The following is an 18743-nucleotide window of genomic DNA, read 5'->3' as shown; positions in this document are numbered from 1 at the left end:
AATATGAAACAGCACTGCGGGACCATGAGTCAGCGAACTCTGACTCTTGGATTATTCAGCTTCAAATCTGAGACTGTGTGTTTGAGACAGTGTGTGTGAGGACAATTTAGTGATGTCCATTGGTGATGTGCAGGTCGGGGTTTATTAAGACATGCACTGTTATGAGATCCAATCCGCACCACTCAGCCTGCAAAAATATGGATTAATCAATGATCCAAACTCTGCCCAACCCTCAATCTCAATTTACTGCATTATAGCACCACCATTACCGAGGCACACTCCAAATCTGGGATCTGCTGCTGGGAGCAGCTGTCAGAGTGTGTTGTTTGTCCCCTGTACACTGTAGTGGGAAGTGTCATAGTTTGGGGTTTGTTGGTTATTTCCTGTTTTATTTTACAGTCCTGGTCCTCCCTCATGTGTCTGGTCTTTACTTCCTGTCTGTCCTTTTCCCACTCTTTCTGTCCACCTGTGTCTCATTGGTTCCTTGTCTATTTAGTCCCAGTGTTTCTCTGTTTCTGTGTCAGTTTGGTGTTGTACATTGTGTGTCATCCTGTCTTCTCCTGGTTATGCCTTCTTGTGTTGGACCTGATGCTCATTTTCTTGGACTGTTTTTGCATTTTGCCCTTTGTGGATTCTTTTGTTTTTCTGGACTCTGGTTTTGACCTTACTGCACCTACATAAGCTTGTGTTCCTTGGTTTGCTTCATTAAATACATTTGAACTGTTTTCTGTGTTGCTGTCTGTATTTTTGGGTCCACCATCATGTTTAATTTTGAACAGTAACAGGAAGATGTAACCTATTAAATAGACAAATTGTTCCAAACTAGGGATGCTACAATGAATTATTCAGTCATTAGGAATTTGCTTGATCAAGTAAAATTTAATTGATCCACTATTAGATTATGTTTTTTTGATAACAATTAATCAATTAATTGATCATGAATGTTACCAATAATCAATTAGGAAAGTGCTTACAATTACAACCCTATTGCAACCCTATTCCAAACATGTTCTTCATTGTTGAATAGCTGCAAAACAAGTAACCCTTCATTAAAGACACAAAATCTCTCTGTCCTTCTGAACAAGAGGCCTGCACTGTGTAAGAACGGATTCCACAGTTCCAGTATTGAACCTGTTCCCGATCAAGCCATAGGTCACTGGGCTGTGGACCAACCCATGCATAACTACACTTGGTTGTTATCGTAGAGTGAATCTGTAGCCCTTAAAAGTTGTCTGGCTGCTCTGTTGTGGCCTCCAGTGGAGTTGGGCTCTTTGCTGTTCTCTTATGGCTCATTTGTTCTGAACTTGGCTGTGTCGGCTTATGATGATGGAATATTATATTCTTATTTGGCTTGTGGCAGTGGTGATACTTGTGTAATTGCTCTCCTTCTCTCACTCACATACTCAGACCATGCAGAGGAAGAGAGAGGGAGGCTGTGTGTGTCAGTGTGTGTCTTTTTGGAGTCATGAATCGAGCCATGACATGAGCATGGGTCAATGCATGTATAGTTTTCCCGGTATGTTAATGTGGTTGGTGCCCTGCCAATTTCTTGCATGTAAGAATGCCACTGATTTGTAGTAAACCAGCAGATATTTAGAGACAGTGTGGTCATCAACTAATTTTTTCTATTTATACTATAGATATATAAATTCTATAAACTCTTTTGACCACCCCCTCCATTCTGCAACAACATTCAAACCCCATCCTCCCACCAAAATTGCACTTGGTTTTGCAAGGTCCAATGGGTCCCCATCCCTCTGGTTGGTAGAACTGCCAGGAATTTTTTAAGCTGTTAAAACAAAAAAGTTCACAGTTTCTTGCTGCATGGTCTCCCTGTCCTGTTCCTGTTGGCAGGTTTACATGTATCCAAAGTACATAGATAAATGTAGACCATAGAGAACATCTCAGTGTGTCAAACACTTTAGCTTCACAAAGGCTAATTGTGTTGGGTTGTAATAGATTATACAACCACTAAGATCCAAATCTATGATCAACATGTCCATGTGAAGCAAATACACTCTCTGTACACAACAATCAGACATCATTAGACTGATAAACAAGCTTTTAATGAACTTTTATTGGACTCAGTCAGTAAATAAGACAGCAAACAGGTAAGTTAAATCAACACATCGCCCTAGTTACTTTGAAATTAAAATAAAGAGATTGCCTCAATTCTCTGAAAAGGGCCAACCTGACTGGGCTTTATTAATACTTCTAGAGAGTCATCTAACATTCATGCTTAAACCTGACTGAAATGACAGAATCCAGTAACAATTTATTCTAAGGGGTGTGCATAAGATTAACATGACACCATCATAACCATTACATGACACACAATCTTATGAATATTTCTGACTTTTTTCTTTAAGTGTCATTTGGTCAATAATGTCATTTTTAATGCAAAGTTGACATTGCTTGAGATGTCTTTGTTATGGCGGATTTTTTTTTTTTTTTTTTTTTGGTGAAAAAGCATGTCGAAAAAATGATACATACATACATTTAACATACAGGTACACACACAAATACAGATAACATAGAACATACAGATACAGAGAACAGTGAAGTAGTTGTGAAGTCCAGGGGTAGCAATCAACTGTACAGTGTGTGTGTGTGTGTGTGTGTGTGAGTGAGAGAGAACCGGTGTTCCGATATGATGCAGACATGGGGTATATGTGGGAAAATAAATACATAGATCAACATTCAAAATAAATAATAATTCTTATTATTGACATATAGTCATAACTAAATACTACTACTACTACTACTACTACTATTACTACTACTAATACTAATACTAATAATAATAATGATTATTATCATAGTCATAATCATAATCACAATTGCAATATATGATAGATAGAATACAATATTAATGCTAGGGAAAAGAAAAAATATGTAATGATGCAGAGACAGTGGCAGGCGAGGAAAATCTTTATTAACAATTGGTCAGTCTGCAGGAGCCAATGGGCTGATTTATTTTATATTTTACATGTGTAGTGTGAGCACTCGTCATGGTCACAGGTCATGGCTTGACAGTCGGACCATACTGTGTAAGCTTTGGCTTTATGTTGCAGATGATATACTCGTACAGGGAGGACAGTACTGAGGTGGATTTCTTTCTGGGTTTGGCTCCTCATACCCTGGGCCTGAGTCAGCTAATAGGTCACTTTAGCAAGAAGTAAAGCTATCTGTTAATCTGGAATCTCTTTAAACCACCTTGGTACTGTACTCCCTGTCATCAAATGAAAATTCCAAATAGTATGACATAAGAAAATTATTCGCAGCAACGTTAAAAAGCATTTGACAGTGTAATAAAACTTGATGACATGTGTCTGTATATTTGATATTTAAGCCTGCTTTGGTATATATATGACAAGTTATCTTGTCTCAGTTAATGTCAGGTTGTCAAAGACATAGACAAAGACATATCAAACAATGTCAACTCTGCTTTAAAATGACATTACTGTTTGAATTACATGTAATGACAACAGTTCATTACGGGTATCATTTCATGGTTGTGATGTGGTTATGTCAGTCTTATGCACATCCCTTCAGATAGTCTTACTTCAGTTTTACGTCTGGTATATTATTAGTATTTGTAATAAAATACATGTCTGACTTTCACAGTGATAGCAGTTTGAATTATGTATTAGGATTAAGTACTTGTCATCCCTCTCTCTGTCCATCACTAATACTGCCTTCCTTTTTCTTTGTCCATACACTTGTTCACCTCTCTCCTCTATTCAACACTATACATGCATTTTTTCTCCATCCTCCCTTTTCTGGAGAGATCTGTGATCATAGATATTTGCTGTGCAGACAGACAGCCAGCCAGGTATCCCACTGCAACACCACGTGTCACGTACGGATGAGTGTGTATTTGTGTGTATGAAAGTATCACACAGGAAGGAGGTGTCTCCTCCATTGCCAGCACTCTTGGCTTAAAAAGGAGCTTGGAGGGCCATAGATAGGTCGAGCTGTGGGACTCCACCTGCATCAAACAGCCAATCCCAGCAGGTTACAAAATTCTGTGACTCAGATGTGTGTTTATATCTTTTTATTTATATCCAAGCATTATGTAAAAATATCAAATTACATAAGTCCATGTTGTGGTCTGCCTCTAAAACTGTAAAAATTCTCAAACTAAGATTTAAAAAAGTGAGGGAATCTGCCCTCTTTCTCAGCGGAAATCATGCCTGCGTCATGCAAACATATGTGACAGGTGTGTTGTTGTTTGTGTCTTCACAGATCATGATTGGAGAGGCCATCTTGTTCTGCTGTCTGTCCCGGAGGAAGAGCGGTGCTGGGGCCGAAGCTAACATCAACGCAGCTGGCTGCAACTTCAACTCCTTCATACGCAGAGCTGTCCGCTTCGTTGGTACACTGATTTTTTTTCTTTCTATATACTGGTCCTGAAAATATGGTCATTAACTGATAAGTATTTTTCCTGCTTTTTCTCATGACTCGTTTAGTAACAGTAGGTAAAGGTAATCTCTGGCAGCTGCTCAGCTTCTCCTGAGGAAGAACCAGCTTTTACTTAACTGATGTTAAGCTAAGATATCTGAACCAAACACAGCATTATACCCAAACTGTGTTGTTTTAAATTTGTATAGATGTATACACAGTCTGAGAACAGACTGTGTATACATCTATACAAATTTCCGTGTCAAATAAAGCAGCATTCAAACTAAGTAACAAGACAGATTGTGTCCCATGTGTTACATGTACATGTATACCCTAAGTTACATAACATGATGTATGTAACTTTATGGTACTAGTACTTTTGTTTTTCTTAACATTTTTTGCCTTTATTGTTAAAGTCTATGTGGATGTTTCTTATTCATTCAAGAGTTGACATCACCACTGACCTCTTTTAAAGGTACAATATGTTTGTATGTATAGACTCACAAGCATAATCCCTTTCAAGCATCACTTATGACCCACTAGAAGTGTGTGGTGGTGTCTGTATCTGCAGAGACTCTGCCTTCTGCTTTTATTTCCTTATTTTCTCATTATCTTGCTGTGCTCAGGACCCTCAGGATCAAAGCAAAACACTGGTATTTGATGTCCTGGCATCCTTCTGGTGCATGTATGAAAAATAATAAATGCACCGAATGTGCGTTATATCCCCCAGAAGCTAGCGGCCCTTTTAGCTGACTCTGGCTGGACTTGGAGCTCTCACTGAATATGGCTAGTCCCGGACCAAACACAACCTCTGAGAGTTTGATGACAGGGAATACAGCACTGAGGTGCTTTTCTTGCTGGGTTGGGCTCCTGGCTCCCTGGAGCTGAGCAGCTACAGTTAGCAGTGCTGTACTCCCTGTCATCAGACTGTCCTTGTAACTCAGCTCAGACAAATCCTACTGATTCTACTTTTAAGGTATTATGTAAGTTCACAAACATATCATACATAATTTAGGCACATTACATTATGTTCATGAGCTTACGCAAGCTTATGTAATATACTTATTTTAACCCAGACTGTGATCTCTTCTCTTAACCTATCTAAGTAGTCGTTGTGTATTAATTTTGAAAGTATTCCAGAGAATATTTAGTATTACTGACTTGGCCATGCATGTCCTCTGTCCTCAGGCGTTCATGCGTTTGGTCTTTGTGCCACGGCCCTCATCACCGACATCCTCCAGCTAATGACAGGCTACCCAACACCCTACTTCCTCACCGTGTGCAAACCCAACTACACCACGCTCAACGTCAGCTGTGAGCAGAACCCCTACATCATGGAAGACATCTGCTCAGGGGCCGACCCTGCAGCCATCAACCAGGGCAGGTGAGGAGAAGATTGTTTAGAGAGAGAAAGGTAGAGCCTCCCAGTGAAAGGAGCAGGGAGACACACTGTCTGTATGAGGTACAGTGTTGTGCATGAACATGCTAAAAGAGCAGCATTCATTGAATATGCTCGTATTTTTGGTGAACTGAACAAATCAGTTTCTATTTAACAAACATTGTTAACTGATTTTAAAAAAGTGTGATAGCAGCAGAAAGAGAGAGTGTGTGTAAATATTGTCAGATGTGTTGACTTGATATAGAAACTTTGTTTGATAACGAAGCCTGATATTTCTCTATAATTCTATGGTGTATCAGTGAAGTGTATATATGACTTCCTTCAGTACTCACAGACTATTCTTTCTCATCTTTCAATATGAGAAACATATATTTGCACTAATTAATAATACAGTTGTGTATTTTCACCAATCAGGAGAAGACTGTGATATTATATGGGGAGTTTGTGGCAGGGGCAGGACCTTTCTGTGTGGAGTTTGCATGTTCTCCTCATGTCCATGTGGCTTCCTCCCACAGTCCAAAGACATACAACATATTAGGTTAATTGGTGACTCTAAATTGTCCATAGCTGTGACTGTGAGTGTGAGTAGTTGTCTGTCTCTATGTGTTAGCCCTGTGATGAACTGGTGACTTGTCCAGGGTGTATCCCACCTCTCGCCCAATGTCAGCTGGGATTGGCTTTAGTAAATCCCAGCTAACCTTTAGTTTTCATGTACCTGCAGTAGGCATGGGTATTGTTAAGAACCTCATGATTCGATTTGATTTCGATTCTTTAGGTTTCGATTCGATTTGATTTCGATGCGATTCGATATTGATTTAAATTCTTCAATATCGATTCAGTAAGAAGTAGAAATACACAAATAATTAAGAATACCTGTTGGCAGTTTTTAAATATTTATTTTCATGCCCATAACACATGTGGTACGTTACTTCACATCTTTGGGCAATAAAACATCTGAAAATGAAACATTAGCAGCACCATAATAGCTCACTTGTGCATATAAACCTCTGTCTTCACCTCTGTGTACAGCTTCGGGATGGCGACCTGTCATGTGTTTTCGTGTTGGTATAGCGTATCGTGGTTCAAGTGTGTGTACCATCTTCTTAAAACCTTCATTTTCCACGACACTGTACGGTCAAAGGTCCTTGCAAATGAAGACGGCCACGGACTCTGTTATCTTCTGTGCGCGGACAGAGCTTGGCGGTAGTTTGCAGACATATTGTTGTTGTTTGGTCGCGTGCAGCCTCCGTCCTTAAAACACGAATCACACAAAGATGTTGCGCACAGCGCCCCCAATGGCCAGGAGGTGAATCGATTCAGAGGGTTTGCTTAATCGATATTGACTTAGGGGGCGGATAATTTCAATGCATCGATTTTTCGATATTTTTACCCACCCCTAACCTGCAGTGTTTTTATGCCTTATCATAGCATATGAGTAGCAGTTATGAGGTTTCAGCTTATTACCACACTTTGCCTTGATGTCTGAGGAAAGATTTTGCTGATTGTTGTTCATTTGTTGCAGGAACCTATTTTCATATGAGTGTGAGCTGGGGCAGAGTTATTTTTTGTCACAGAGAGAGTGGGGATAGCCTTTTGATGTTCTTGTTAATGAGGTTACAAAGACAAACGCTGGCAGGTTTCTGTGATTATGCACAGATCTTACAGGAAACCAGATCATTATGATGTTTTCTTCTCTGTGTTGAAGTATGGTGAAGACAGAGAAAATACCATATCCCAATCAAATTATGTAAAGAATGACCTTAAAATCACCAATGACAATCAGGAGGCTATAATAATTACACTTTTTCTTAAATCTATACACACAAAAGTGGAATGTGTATATACACAAGTCTAAAAACTCAAAGTTATAGATATATCAACAACAAAAATCACATTTTTGCACAAGTCTAAACACAAATCACAGCATTTTGCACACTTGTTCACCTGAAAAATGAAAAAAAAAGGAAACAATTTATATACGATTAAATACATTTGAATATGTAACAAAACAAATATAAACTGTATATTGTTGGTTGTTGGTTATTCCTATGATAACATGATCTGTGTGGAGGGTTAGGGTGTAAAGAATCAGTTCTGAGAAGAGAGAACTTGGTTTTGAGTGCAGTGTTTCTCAGGTTTGTGTTTGTCTTTGTTACCCCACAATTTAGTCCATTGAGTAAAACGTGTTGCCTGGCTTCAGTCTTCTCTATCATCACTGTGATCTCATCTTCCAAACAGTTAATTTCACTCTTTTGATCCACAAAAAAAAATGTTTTGGTGAGTTTTAAGTCAAACTCAAACTCTCAAGTTTTGAAATAAGCTCAAAAAAGTTTTGCTGGCCTTTAATCTTTTATTAATTTATTATTTACTTTTCTTCTTTAGATAAACTTGAATGTTCATGAATCGTGAATCTGAGTTTCTGAAAAATTTCACCCAATTTATTATTATTTTGGTGCCTGAACATTGAAAGGGTGCAATTGGCAATATTACATTTCTAATTACTATTCACTTTAATGAGTTTACTCAGCAACATTTGAAATTCAAAATGTTTTGTTTTCAAATTATGTCAACAAAAGATTACAGGTAGGAAAAAAATTAAAAAAAATAAATTTTATTTCAAAATTTAGTTTGAGTTTGATATAAAAGTCAAAAATTTAGTGAAAACATTTGTGAGTTTTCTCAACTTTCTTTATAAGGGGAAATCGCCAGTTTTAAGACAGATGGACTAAATTATGTCCAGCAACAAAAATATTCTTAGATGGGCGTCTGGACTCTGATATTAGTGTAGTACACTCCCAAAACAGGTTTTCAAGGCTTACAAACATCAAATAACATTTCATACAAACATTTCCCAAGAAAGTGTCCTTAAAGTTCACATTAAATGGCCAGCTTATTGGTTACACATTTCCAGTAAAACAGGCAGACAGGGCAGGACTTTTGCAGACATTGATTGGCATTTACAGTAGCCAATAGCGCTGTTGTTATACCCACCCACCATGCAACTTAAGTGGTTGATAGATGTAACGCTAAGAGGCAATTAGCTGATTGTCCACAGAGAGGTCCTGAACACAGCTGACCCAGTAGCCAGAACTAGTAGGCAGTATCTAACTGAGCTACTAGCAGTTGCTGGTGCTAACCAAGCTAAAGTAAGTTAGCCGTCAGCACATTTAGGCTCAGTATGGCCTTGATGCTACGTTCCCTGTCGCTAATGTTGACTGTATTCATCCCGGAGACCAGTTTACAGGGAGGCTGCAGAGCCTGCTAACTGTATTGCAAGCTAACAGTAATGGAAAACCACTTAAGCAGCGTGAGGAATTAAGACAGGTTTGGCTCCCAGAGGCCCAGGGCTGAGTCACAGTTAACCAAGCAAACAGCAGTTAGCTCAGTTAGTCCTGGTTGCTGGGAGCTAAACCCAGCAAGAACACCATCTCAGCAAGACCTCGGTGCAGTGTTCCCTTTTGCACACAGAGGCTGTTTGTCCCAGTGAGCAGCTGATGAGACCAGTTCTGTTGCCCCCTAATGGCAGCTAACAGTTATGGCTAGCTACTTTCGCAACAAGTAAGCTAAAACCATCTCTCATCATGAAAATCTATAATTAAATAACCGAGAGTTGAAGCTGAGCAGTCAGACGGCATCACAGGGGAAACCAGTATTTTCAAGTATTTTCTCCATAAAATATGATTCAGTTTCACCCAAATCAGTGAATTAAGCTATAAATTGGAGCTTCTGTACAGTGAGTCCCCCAGAAACACTGCACTGCGTCATAAGCAAGAAAGTGTTTAATTGGACGAACACCTCAGAGCACAGGGTGAGTCATTAACCATCAAATCATTTGTCAGGCAAAGATAAACTATGAAATATCATTAAAAAATACCCAGGAATATCTACAAAACAACTTTTTTGTCATTGTTGGGCCAGACGCTGGTGTATAGGTAATATAGATCAATACATGTGTAATAAACACACGTAAACATCGATTTTAACCTCATGGCAACTTTAAACAAGACACTGAACCCCAAACTGCTCTTGATGGTCAGGCATGGTAGTTTGCTGCCACTGGTGTGTCAGCGTGTGTGTGTGTGTGTGTGTGTGTGTGTGTGTGTGTGTGTGTGTGTGTGTGTGTGTGTGTGTGTGTGTGAATGAGCAAAATGCAAATAAATGCAGTCATGCATATGTTTTAAAAATCCAGTCTCTGCATCATTTTACCAAACATGAATTCAGCTGTCAAGCCAACCTAAGATTGCTCTTTTATTTCTGCTTTGACAGATGAATGTGACATAATTCCCTGTGATTTAGCTGTTACTGTCTAAGCTCTCTGTGACAGCCACAGCAGGACTTGATGCAGACAGATATAACCCTAAATGATGCCCATGAGACGAGAACGTCCTCTGGATTGACACCAGCTTAAGTAATCAACACTGAGTCTGTGTGTTTGCAGCCCTGAATGTGTCTGATTAAAGCAGCCACCTTAATGGAGATTGGTTTCTGTGCTGTTTAATGGAATCATGTCTCTATGTGAGTGTGTGGCAGCAGACAGAGGGATGAGGGTAAGGGGGTGAGGCTACATTTGACCCGTGCAGTTGGGACACATGTAGATTTGACTGCAGACTATGGGGGTCTAAATATAACCTCCTGCTCCTGGCATAAACACTGTCTTCCACTCTCTCTCTCTCTCTCTCTCTGTGGCAGCTTTAGCTTCAGTCTCATTTCAGTCTCAGAGCATCATGGAAAGCTGGTTTGCTGCAGCGGTTGAGCACCAGGGGTATTAATCTAGTTTAACAGCAGAAGGACCAACTGACTATTCAAAACACCATAGTTTAGCACCCCTTTAGCGAGTGCATTTATGTAGACGGAATTTTCCAGGAACCTTTTTAACTCAGGATCATTTCAGTTCCTGGACCAAACAAGCTGCTGCTTTAGGACTAGTTCTTTCCAGTGGCCTAGGATGTATCAGGGTGACGATTGCAGTGCTCAAGATTAGTTCAACACCAACACCAAGCTGCAACAACTTGTGTACAGCTTCATCTACACTGTAAGGAGCACAGATGACCACTAGAATGAATACTAGAACAAGTGACGGACATCGTTTTGTGCTTCCTGATGTTCTGAGTTATATGTAGCTCAGCCTCTCAATGGGCCTCATGCAAGAACATTTTCATACTCTTATCTTAAATTCCTCTTGCTTTTTTTGTACGAAGGGCTCCTACAAACATGCAACGTCAGATTCAACAAACACTTGTAACTTCAGGTAAATGTGTAAATGAGCCACCTGTGTGTATCTGAATGCACGTGGATGAGTCTTGTAAATAAGCGTAATCAACACCCCAGCAATCCCATATAAGGCAATACTTCCTGTCAGGAAGTGCTCATTTGTGAAAATGACATTAGCGAGAAAAAGAAGAACTTTATGAGTTTGGAGTTTGATGTTCTGCTTCCATAAAGGAAAATTGTCATTGTCAACTGTCTGTCATTTTAACAGTGTCAGCAGTGGAATTAAAAGCCCTGCTAAAGCAAAGAAACAGGAAAAGCAAATGCTGTAATGCTGTTGGACTGTCACTGAAATAAAAAAGATTGGAGACAGAGGACAGAATAAGTGAGGATGTTCACCTGGACAGAGACTTCATGAACCTGCAGGTAATAATAGATGATTGAATGAATGATGGCAGGCTTTATATGTAAATTTACAATTATGTTATAATTTGAAATATAGTCACACAGGATAATGATGACATAATTGTCAAGTGTAATTTATTTTTCAAACTCAAAATGTCTTCAGACTCATGAAATATACAGTCATTAGTGAACCAGCAGACTGACTGTGTGACTGGTCTGGACCTCGTAAATTGTGTTCATATCTGAAAGAAAATTCAAAATACGAGAAAATGAATGAGACAAGTTCCCCTAAATCACTCATACAAATGACTTAAGAATAAAATCCGTTCGTACAAGTGGTTCTTGTATAAGGCCCATTGAGTTTATAAAGAATAGAAGATAGAATATAAGATAAAAAGAGTGCCTGAAAATGAAACAGAGTTAGGGTGGGTTCACACCTAAAGGTCCAGTTCCAGGATCGAACGAGTAGGAGGATGATTCATTGTTTTTCCTTGCAAATACTTATTACTTGTTTTTAAGAGGACAGCAGCGTATTTACTTTATTCAGAGGTGTTTTGGAGCAAGTAGCCAGATTATTATATTTTTTAATCTGTGAGTGTCATGCTGTCCAACTAAAAACTAAACTGTGTGTTATCAATTCCAAACCTGTGCAAAGATTATTGGCCAACCTGTGGCACGCACTTTTCAAGCAGCACACAACAAGAGCATGCTTAGACTTGCTAAAAGTATCGTAACCTCTCCCCTCCAATAGGTGATTTAGAGTCCCTCCAAGTAGGCACCAACTATTTTGATATTCGAATAATCCTTTTGAGTTATTTTTTTAAGAAGTATATACCCAAATTCTGTTTTGAGCCTCTCAAATGTGAATATTTTCTGGTTTCTTCAGTCCTCCATTACAGTAAACTGAATGTTGTTGGGCTAAGAACAATGGAAGACATTTGAAGACATCACCTTGGGCTTTGGGAAACACTGATCAACCAAAAATTGACAATTTTTGGGCACTTTATAAAGCGAGCAATTAATCGATTAACTGAGAAAAAACTGATTTGATTGACAATGAAAATAATTGTTAGTTGCAGCCCTATCAGGTTCTGTTGGTTATGTTGGTGTCAATCTGGATCATATCAGCAGACTTCAGAGGATCGTGCACATAAACATCTCACAGACAGTGGCTATTAAATCATTTAATAATGCAGGCATTTCTCATGTCCCTGTTAGTCCAGGTTTGTCCTCTACGAGTCCACATTTTGGTATCAAACGTGACAGTAGTTCACCAGTTACCAAAACAGAAAGATGCTTCCAGTGTAAGTGATGCTGGATAAATTAAAGTCCTGATTCTAAAAGTTCAAAAAGAAAATATATTCCAAAATTTATCTGAAGTTGACATGAAGCTTCAACAGTCTGAGTTAGTCAAGTGGATACCTTCTAAAGTCACAGTCTTTTTTGAGCAAAATGCCCTCTGTGTGTTTTCTCAGACAATGTTTCCATGTTGTGCACACAGAGATCTTTGTGCTAAAAAATACTGTTACCTTGGTAGATACTCACATGATAAGTCTGACTCAGATATTTTTGCACAGACTGTGAAATTTGTCCCCCATCATTTACACTGGAAACTTGTTCTCTTTATAGACAATATGAACAGGAGGAATGATTACAGCAAACAAAATCTGTTTCAATTCAAGTGGGCACCTGACTGAACAATTTGAAGCTATCCTTGAATATTAATATTTTATATCGTATATCTCTTTGCATTTATTATATGTAATAATTTCTTAGTATTTAGAAACCCTAACTATCCTGTTTAAACAATAAACATTTTAATTATATAATATATGTATAATAATGGATGCATAATAATATATACTATATATTGACTATATTTATGTTGATCATTTCAGTACTTAAAGGAGATATCTGTGTTAGTGTTAATTCACTTCATATGGACGCTACAGCTGTGGTGTCCCCTTTGAAATTTCCAGTCCAAGCAGGAATACCTGTTTTGTATGTCTGTTTCACATAAATCAAGTTCAAATTAATGCCAAATTTTTGCTGAATGAGTAAGTGTACATTTATGAGTTGTAAGAAGTCATCAATAATCTTGTTGAAGGTGCAGATGTTTTAATGGAGTTTGGCAGGCAGTGAGACAGGCAGCAACTTAACTCATCAGTGTGTTATTTCAGAGCAGTGGGCTTTTGTTTTCAGGATAACAGAGTTAATTTTACATTAACAGACAACTGACAGTTATAAACAGCTGATCAACTTACAGTAGACGGCTTGTCATTGCCTGTTATTGCCAGTTTTTGAGGTTTGTGTTTCCTGAGCTCCTGTGGAGCTCCTGCAGCCTGCCTGGAGGGGAGCAGGAGGGAAACAACTCACTTCAACAATATATCATATATTAAACAGGATTACAGCCTATTTAATACACAGTCTACGGCTCCAACTCGCTATCTGGACTGCTGTTCCCATTATTGCATGCACAATGTCTGCATACTGCTCCTTTAAAGTGGGTCAGTTCAGGAGCAGTGCTATCAGTTTTCATATGTAAATTAATTTTTTATGACTACACAGATGTTGTAAATGCTGATTTAAGGAGGAGAGTGAACGACTGTAGCTCATACACACACTCATACCTAAGGATATGTGCAACTGCATGAATGAAAAACGCACACTTGACACACATGCAGAGTCAGGAGCAAGGATGAGGGCTGGTTGGAGGACTTGTCAGAAGTAGGTCATTGGGTTGGAGCTCAGTGAGAAACTGGGCCACAGGTTCACTTTCATTATGCAGCGTGCAGTCAAGCTCCTGCACTGCAGTATATGACTATAGATCACACATCCACACTGTGTGTGTATATTTCACTGCTACTTGTAACATCAGATTAAGACATCACTGTAATGTCAAATTACACTTCACTGCTGTTTAACTGCCTTTGTTAAAGTATTTTTGTGTTCTTACATAAACAAAAGGTAGAAGAACATGAAAGATGCATCTAAGAACTGAGAGCGCGTGCAGGGTGGTGTTTGAGATATCTCGTTATGCCTGTGTGTTGTTGGCTGTGATTAAACCCACTCTCCATCCTCTGTTGACTCACACATACACATGTGAACGCTGGCTCAGTCTATTTCTGTTCTTTCATCTCTTGCAGAAAATCCTTCCCATCGCAGCACGCTACCCTTGCATCCTTCGCCGCTGTCTATGTTTCGGTGAGTAATGGTGTGAGCCCATGCAAACACTTAACCCTGCTCACCCTCCCATGAAGAGAATTATAAAACCGAAACACTGAGTGGTGGATGATGGAATTAGCCAAGATTAACTTTTACGCTACTTCTGCTTCACTGTCACAAAATGTCAACTTTTTAGGAACAAAGAAAAAAAGACTGATGGCTAGCATTGGTTTGCAGAGTAGTCTAGTTAGCTAATTACCTAGTCAACTGTAGCACGTCAGTCAGATTAGATGCTAATTGGCATGGCCCATATTCTTACTTACACCACTGATAACAAAAGAGCAGCAATCAATCAAGCACAATGGAAAATAAGTCTCTCTCATGTGTCCACAGATGTACTTCAACAGCACTCTGACAGACTCATCCAAGCTGCTCAAGCCTCTGCTGGTCTTCTCCTTCATTATCTGTGCCATCATCTGTGGTCTGACCAGGATTATTCAGTACAAGAACCACGCCATCGATGTCTACCTGGGCTTTCTGCTTGGAGGTGCTATCGCTGTTTACCTGGTAGGGGCCAACTACGTTTCCAATGGTTCCCCTGTACAGAAGGCCTGTCTGGACAGTCGGGCAGCAGTCCTTCATAACCAAAGCTGTATCTGTGTTTCAGCTCTACTTGGATCATTGAAAGCTTTCAGCCAAAAACATACATACCTTAGTTAGAATGATTCAGAGTCACTGAAAGTACAGCTGAGAAATTAGCCAAAAATATAGCAAAACCAAACACGACAGTGCAACTTAAATTAGGGTAGTTAAATGAATACCTCTAGACAGGATGTCATCTACCTTTGTAAAGTAACTTAGAGGACAACATCAAGTTACATCTAACCCAAAGCAACAGCAAGTCACTGACAGTCAGTTGTGTCATTGTGAGTTGGTTCATAGGGCTTATGTAGTGTAACACTTTTGGCTTAACTTCAAAATTCAGCTACACTCATGGTAGTCTGACTCTACGGATACACAATACAGGTTTAAGTCCTACCATTTGTCACTTGCTTCAAGCAGCATCACAGCTTCTGTTTTCCAAGCCCTGGAAACAAGAGCAACCTTCTAGCTGTGACCTACACACTTAAAACACCAAATTTGCGTCTGGGATGCTAATAATACCAACATAAACAAGCTAACAATTGTTACCTTTTCTTCTGCAGTGATGTAGTCACTTTATTGCCACAGCCTGCCTCCTGACATGCAAATGTTCCACCAAAACAAGTTCCCCCTCAACATTATTTTGCAGCAGCGCTGTTACTGCTTCCTGGACTTAGCCCCACCCAAGACCTTTGTGATTGGTTTAAAGAAATGCCAGACTTTTCTCCAGCACTGACTGCTGTGAACAGAGGTCTGGTGATGCGAAACTACATCAGTGGTAGAGCTTTCAGCTAAATGTTTATGTCGCCATCAGAGGTTGTGCTAGACTTTTTCGTTGTCTATCATTTTGACTGACAGCGTCAGTCACTTGTCACTTTAATTTTAAAAATTATAATAATTACATATTCAATAGCATTTAATTTTCATTCATTTTTAATTAATATTCAGTCCGAACAAGCTGAACAGAGAATCCACACCGTACCTCTTTTATCAACTCCATCATCGTTATTGGGCTTTTTGAAGAAACTTCAGCTGCTGACACTCAGCTGCTGTGACACTAGGTGCGTTCGAGATCAGCCAGGCCTGCGCAGAATTGATCAGCTGTGATCGCCACACAATGCATGCTGGTTAGATTTATGTCCGACTTGATCCCGACTTGCACTGACGTCATGCACATGTGGGCAACAATAACCTCACAAGATCGAGGCGGCCGCAGTTTGTAGAGCCAGGTGCCGCAGCTGCTCTCCACCAACTACAAACGCCTGGCTGTCACCTGATCGACAAGCTGACAGGGATTGGCTCCTAATTTCAACAACAAACACCACGTGTTGCATAAAATACAAATTGTCTGTGTAATTGTAATAATTAATGCTGGACATATCAGTCTAGTGTTGTGCAATGAAGTTTTAATCTGTCAGCAAGCAGATATTTTGTGTCTGATAATAATAAGGGTTATATATATATACATATACATATATATATATATATATATATATATATATGTACATATATATATATGTATATGACTTATCAAAAGAACAGTTTAGTGCTTTACAAGGCAGACAAAAGAACAGATGTTACATGCGTCAAAAGGAGGATCTCTTCTATTTTAACTTCAATCAACGATCAAGAACGCACTTTATTTCTTCAGCTATGATCATGATCTGCAGACTACAGGTAACCTACTGGTGATCTAACAGGATGTTCGCGTCTCTTCCTCTACACTCTCGTGAGTCCGTTGAAAACTGTCCGACTTGACTGCAGCTTTTTGTCTCCACCTCCTGCTGCAGCTGCCTAATCTCGTCTACTCTCCAGGCGAGGCGCAATTCATCTCCAATGTACCTATTTTTCCGAATGAAGCCAACGAGGTCATGCATCAAGACAGACAATAGCTAATTAATATGCTCACTCGCCACCAAGTGGTCAGGGGTGTGAATTGCAACCTGTCAAAATGACAGATGACCTTCAGATTTTTCCATCACCGTTTTAAAAACACGGTCAACAACGGAAAATATTCGGTTAACGCGACCCCTGGTCGCCATGTAACCTGGCATCGCCAGACTGAATCGCAAATGTCAGTTTGTCTGGAACCTCTCCACTCACTTTTCAATTTCCATGGTGCATTATCAACACACACGTACCAAAATACCTCTGGATGCAATTGGATAGACCTACAATTAATCAGAGAAACAAAAAGTGTGATGCAGCAGTGCTTGTTCTGTTTTCAAGCAGAAAGCTGAAAACATTTGACTTAAGAGTAGTAACAGAATTTTGATTGATATTTGATCAGTGCTGCCTGGTTTGACAGTTTGATATGGTTTTCAGGAACTTGAAGTGTTGCACTGGATGGACTTGCTGACTGAACACAATAGGATAGGCTTACAACCAATCTGACTAACAAAATGTGTGACATATGACTTTTCAAATGTGGACCATTGACGTTCCTATATCAATCATCATATAGAACCTGCCCAAGATTAAACAAATGGTTGTGATTGTCCCAGCTGCATCCAAGGCTGTATTGTGGAGAGGCCAGATATATACCAGATTCATCTGGTTCCCAGGCTAGTCACCACTCAAAAATGTTCACAGTGACAATCCTAATTTAATTAGTGTCTACCATGTTCAACATATTAACTTAGCATGTTAGTATACTTAGATTTATGTTGCCACTTAACACTAAATACAGCTGAGGCTGATGGTCACAAACCAAAGTATAGAATACATTGATATTTTGACAAGGGATAACCACAGTTTTCTGAAGTATTAATGAATGTAAATTAGCCTGGAATCCCTCATTTTCTTTTTGGTTTCCGGAGGACCTGCAATCAATCAGAGCAACAAAACATTGTACAACTGAGTAACAAATGCAAGTCAGGGTGGTGTTTGGTCTGTTATAAAGCAGGAGAAAAATGGTTGCCTGGGTGCAGATGTTCTCAAATTACAGTTACACAGTACACCAAAATGTGTTTCTGAAAGCATTTGAAGCAGAAATGGGCAATTCAGTAACAGAATGTTGATTTATATTTGATCAGCACTGCCTAGTTTATCTGAGTTTCATGAGTATGGTGCATTGCACTGAAAACATGTGATGTGTGACTTTTCAAATCTGGACAGGTGACACTCTTCTGTCTGTCAGTCATTCTATCAAACCCACCCATCAGCTGTGGTTGGCCCAAAGCGGTCCAGAACTGATGAAAATCTGCCTGAATGGGAGGGTTAGATATTTTGCCAGACCAAATGAATCATGGGCTTGTGGAATAGTCATATCATCAAAATCATAAAAATTATCCTCTGTGGACATTGAATATTTGTACTAAATTTCACATCAATCCATTAAATGATTGCTGAGATATATCAGTCTAGACCAAAGTAGTGTACCAACTGACAGACATTGTCCCCCGTAGAGCTGTGCTGCTGGTGTAGCTAAAATTAGTTTTTAAATTTGAATAGTCTTCAGGAGTTCACACAGTCCTTTACCATGGCTTAATCTGTGGCAATTTCCCTCCAGTGAGACAAA

The 18743-nt window shown here is 39.3% G+C and overlaps 1 protein-coding gene across 1 annotated transcript in view; it reads left to right on the top strand.

Annotated features, from left to right (window-relative positions):
* The window catches only part of plppr4b (phospholipid phosphatase related 4b), a 57937-nt gene that overhangs the window by 36829 nt on the left and 2365 nt on the right, over positions 1-18743 (top strand). The window contains exons 3-6 of the mRNA XM_084747596.1: positions 4249-4378; positions 5593-5788; positions 14563-14620; positions 14975-15148. Coding sequence (XP_084603722.1) covers positions 4249-4378; positions 5593-5788; positions 14563-14620; positions 14975-15148 — 558 coding nt within the window. The remainder of the gene's footprint in view (positions 1-4248; positions 4379-5592; positions 5789-14562; positions 14621-14974; positions 15149-18743) is intronic.

This window comes from Lutjanus erythropterus, chromosome 21 (assembly GCF_056507025.1).
Source record: "Lutjanus erythropterus isolate fLutEry1 chromosome 21, fLutEry1.hap2, whole genome shotgun sequence".
NCBI classification, from domain to species: Eukaryota; Metazoa; Chordata; class Actinopteri; order Lutjaniformes; family Lutjanidae; genus Lutjanus; species Lutjanus erythropterus.
The sequence above is the reverse complement of the archived record's forward strand: the minus strand, read 5'-3'. Positions and strand labels throughout refer to the sequence as shown.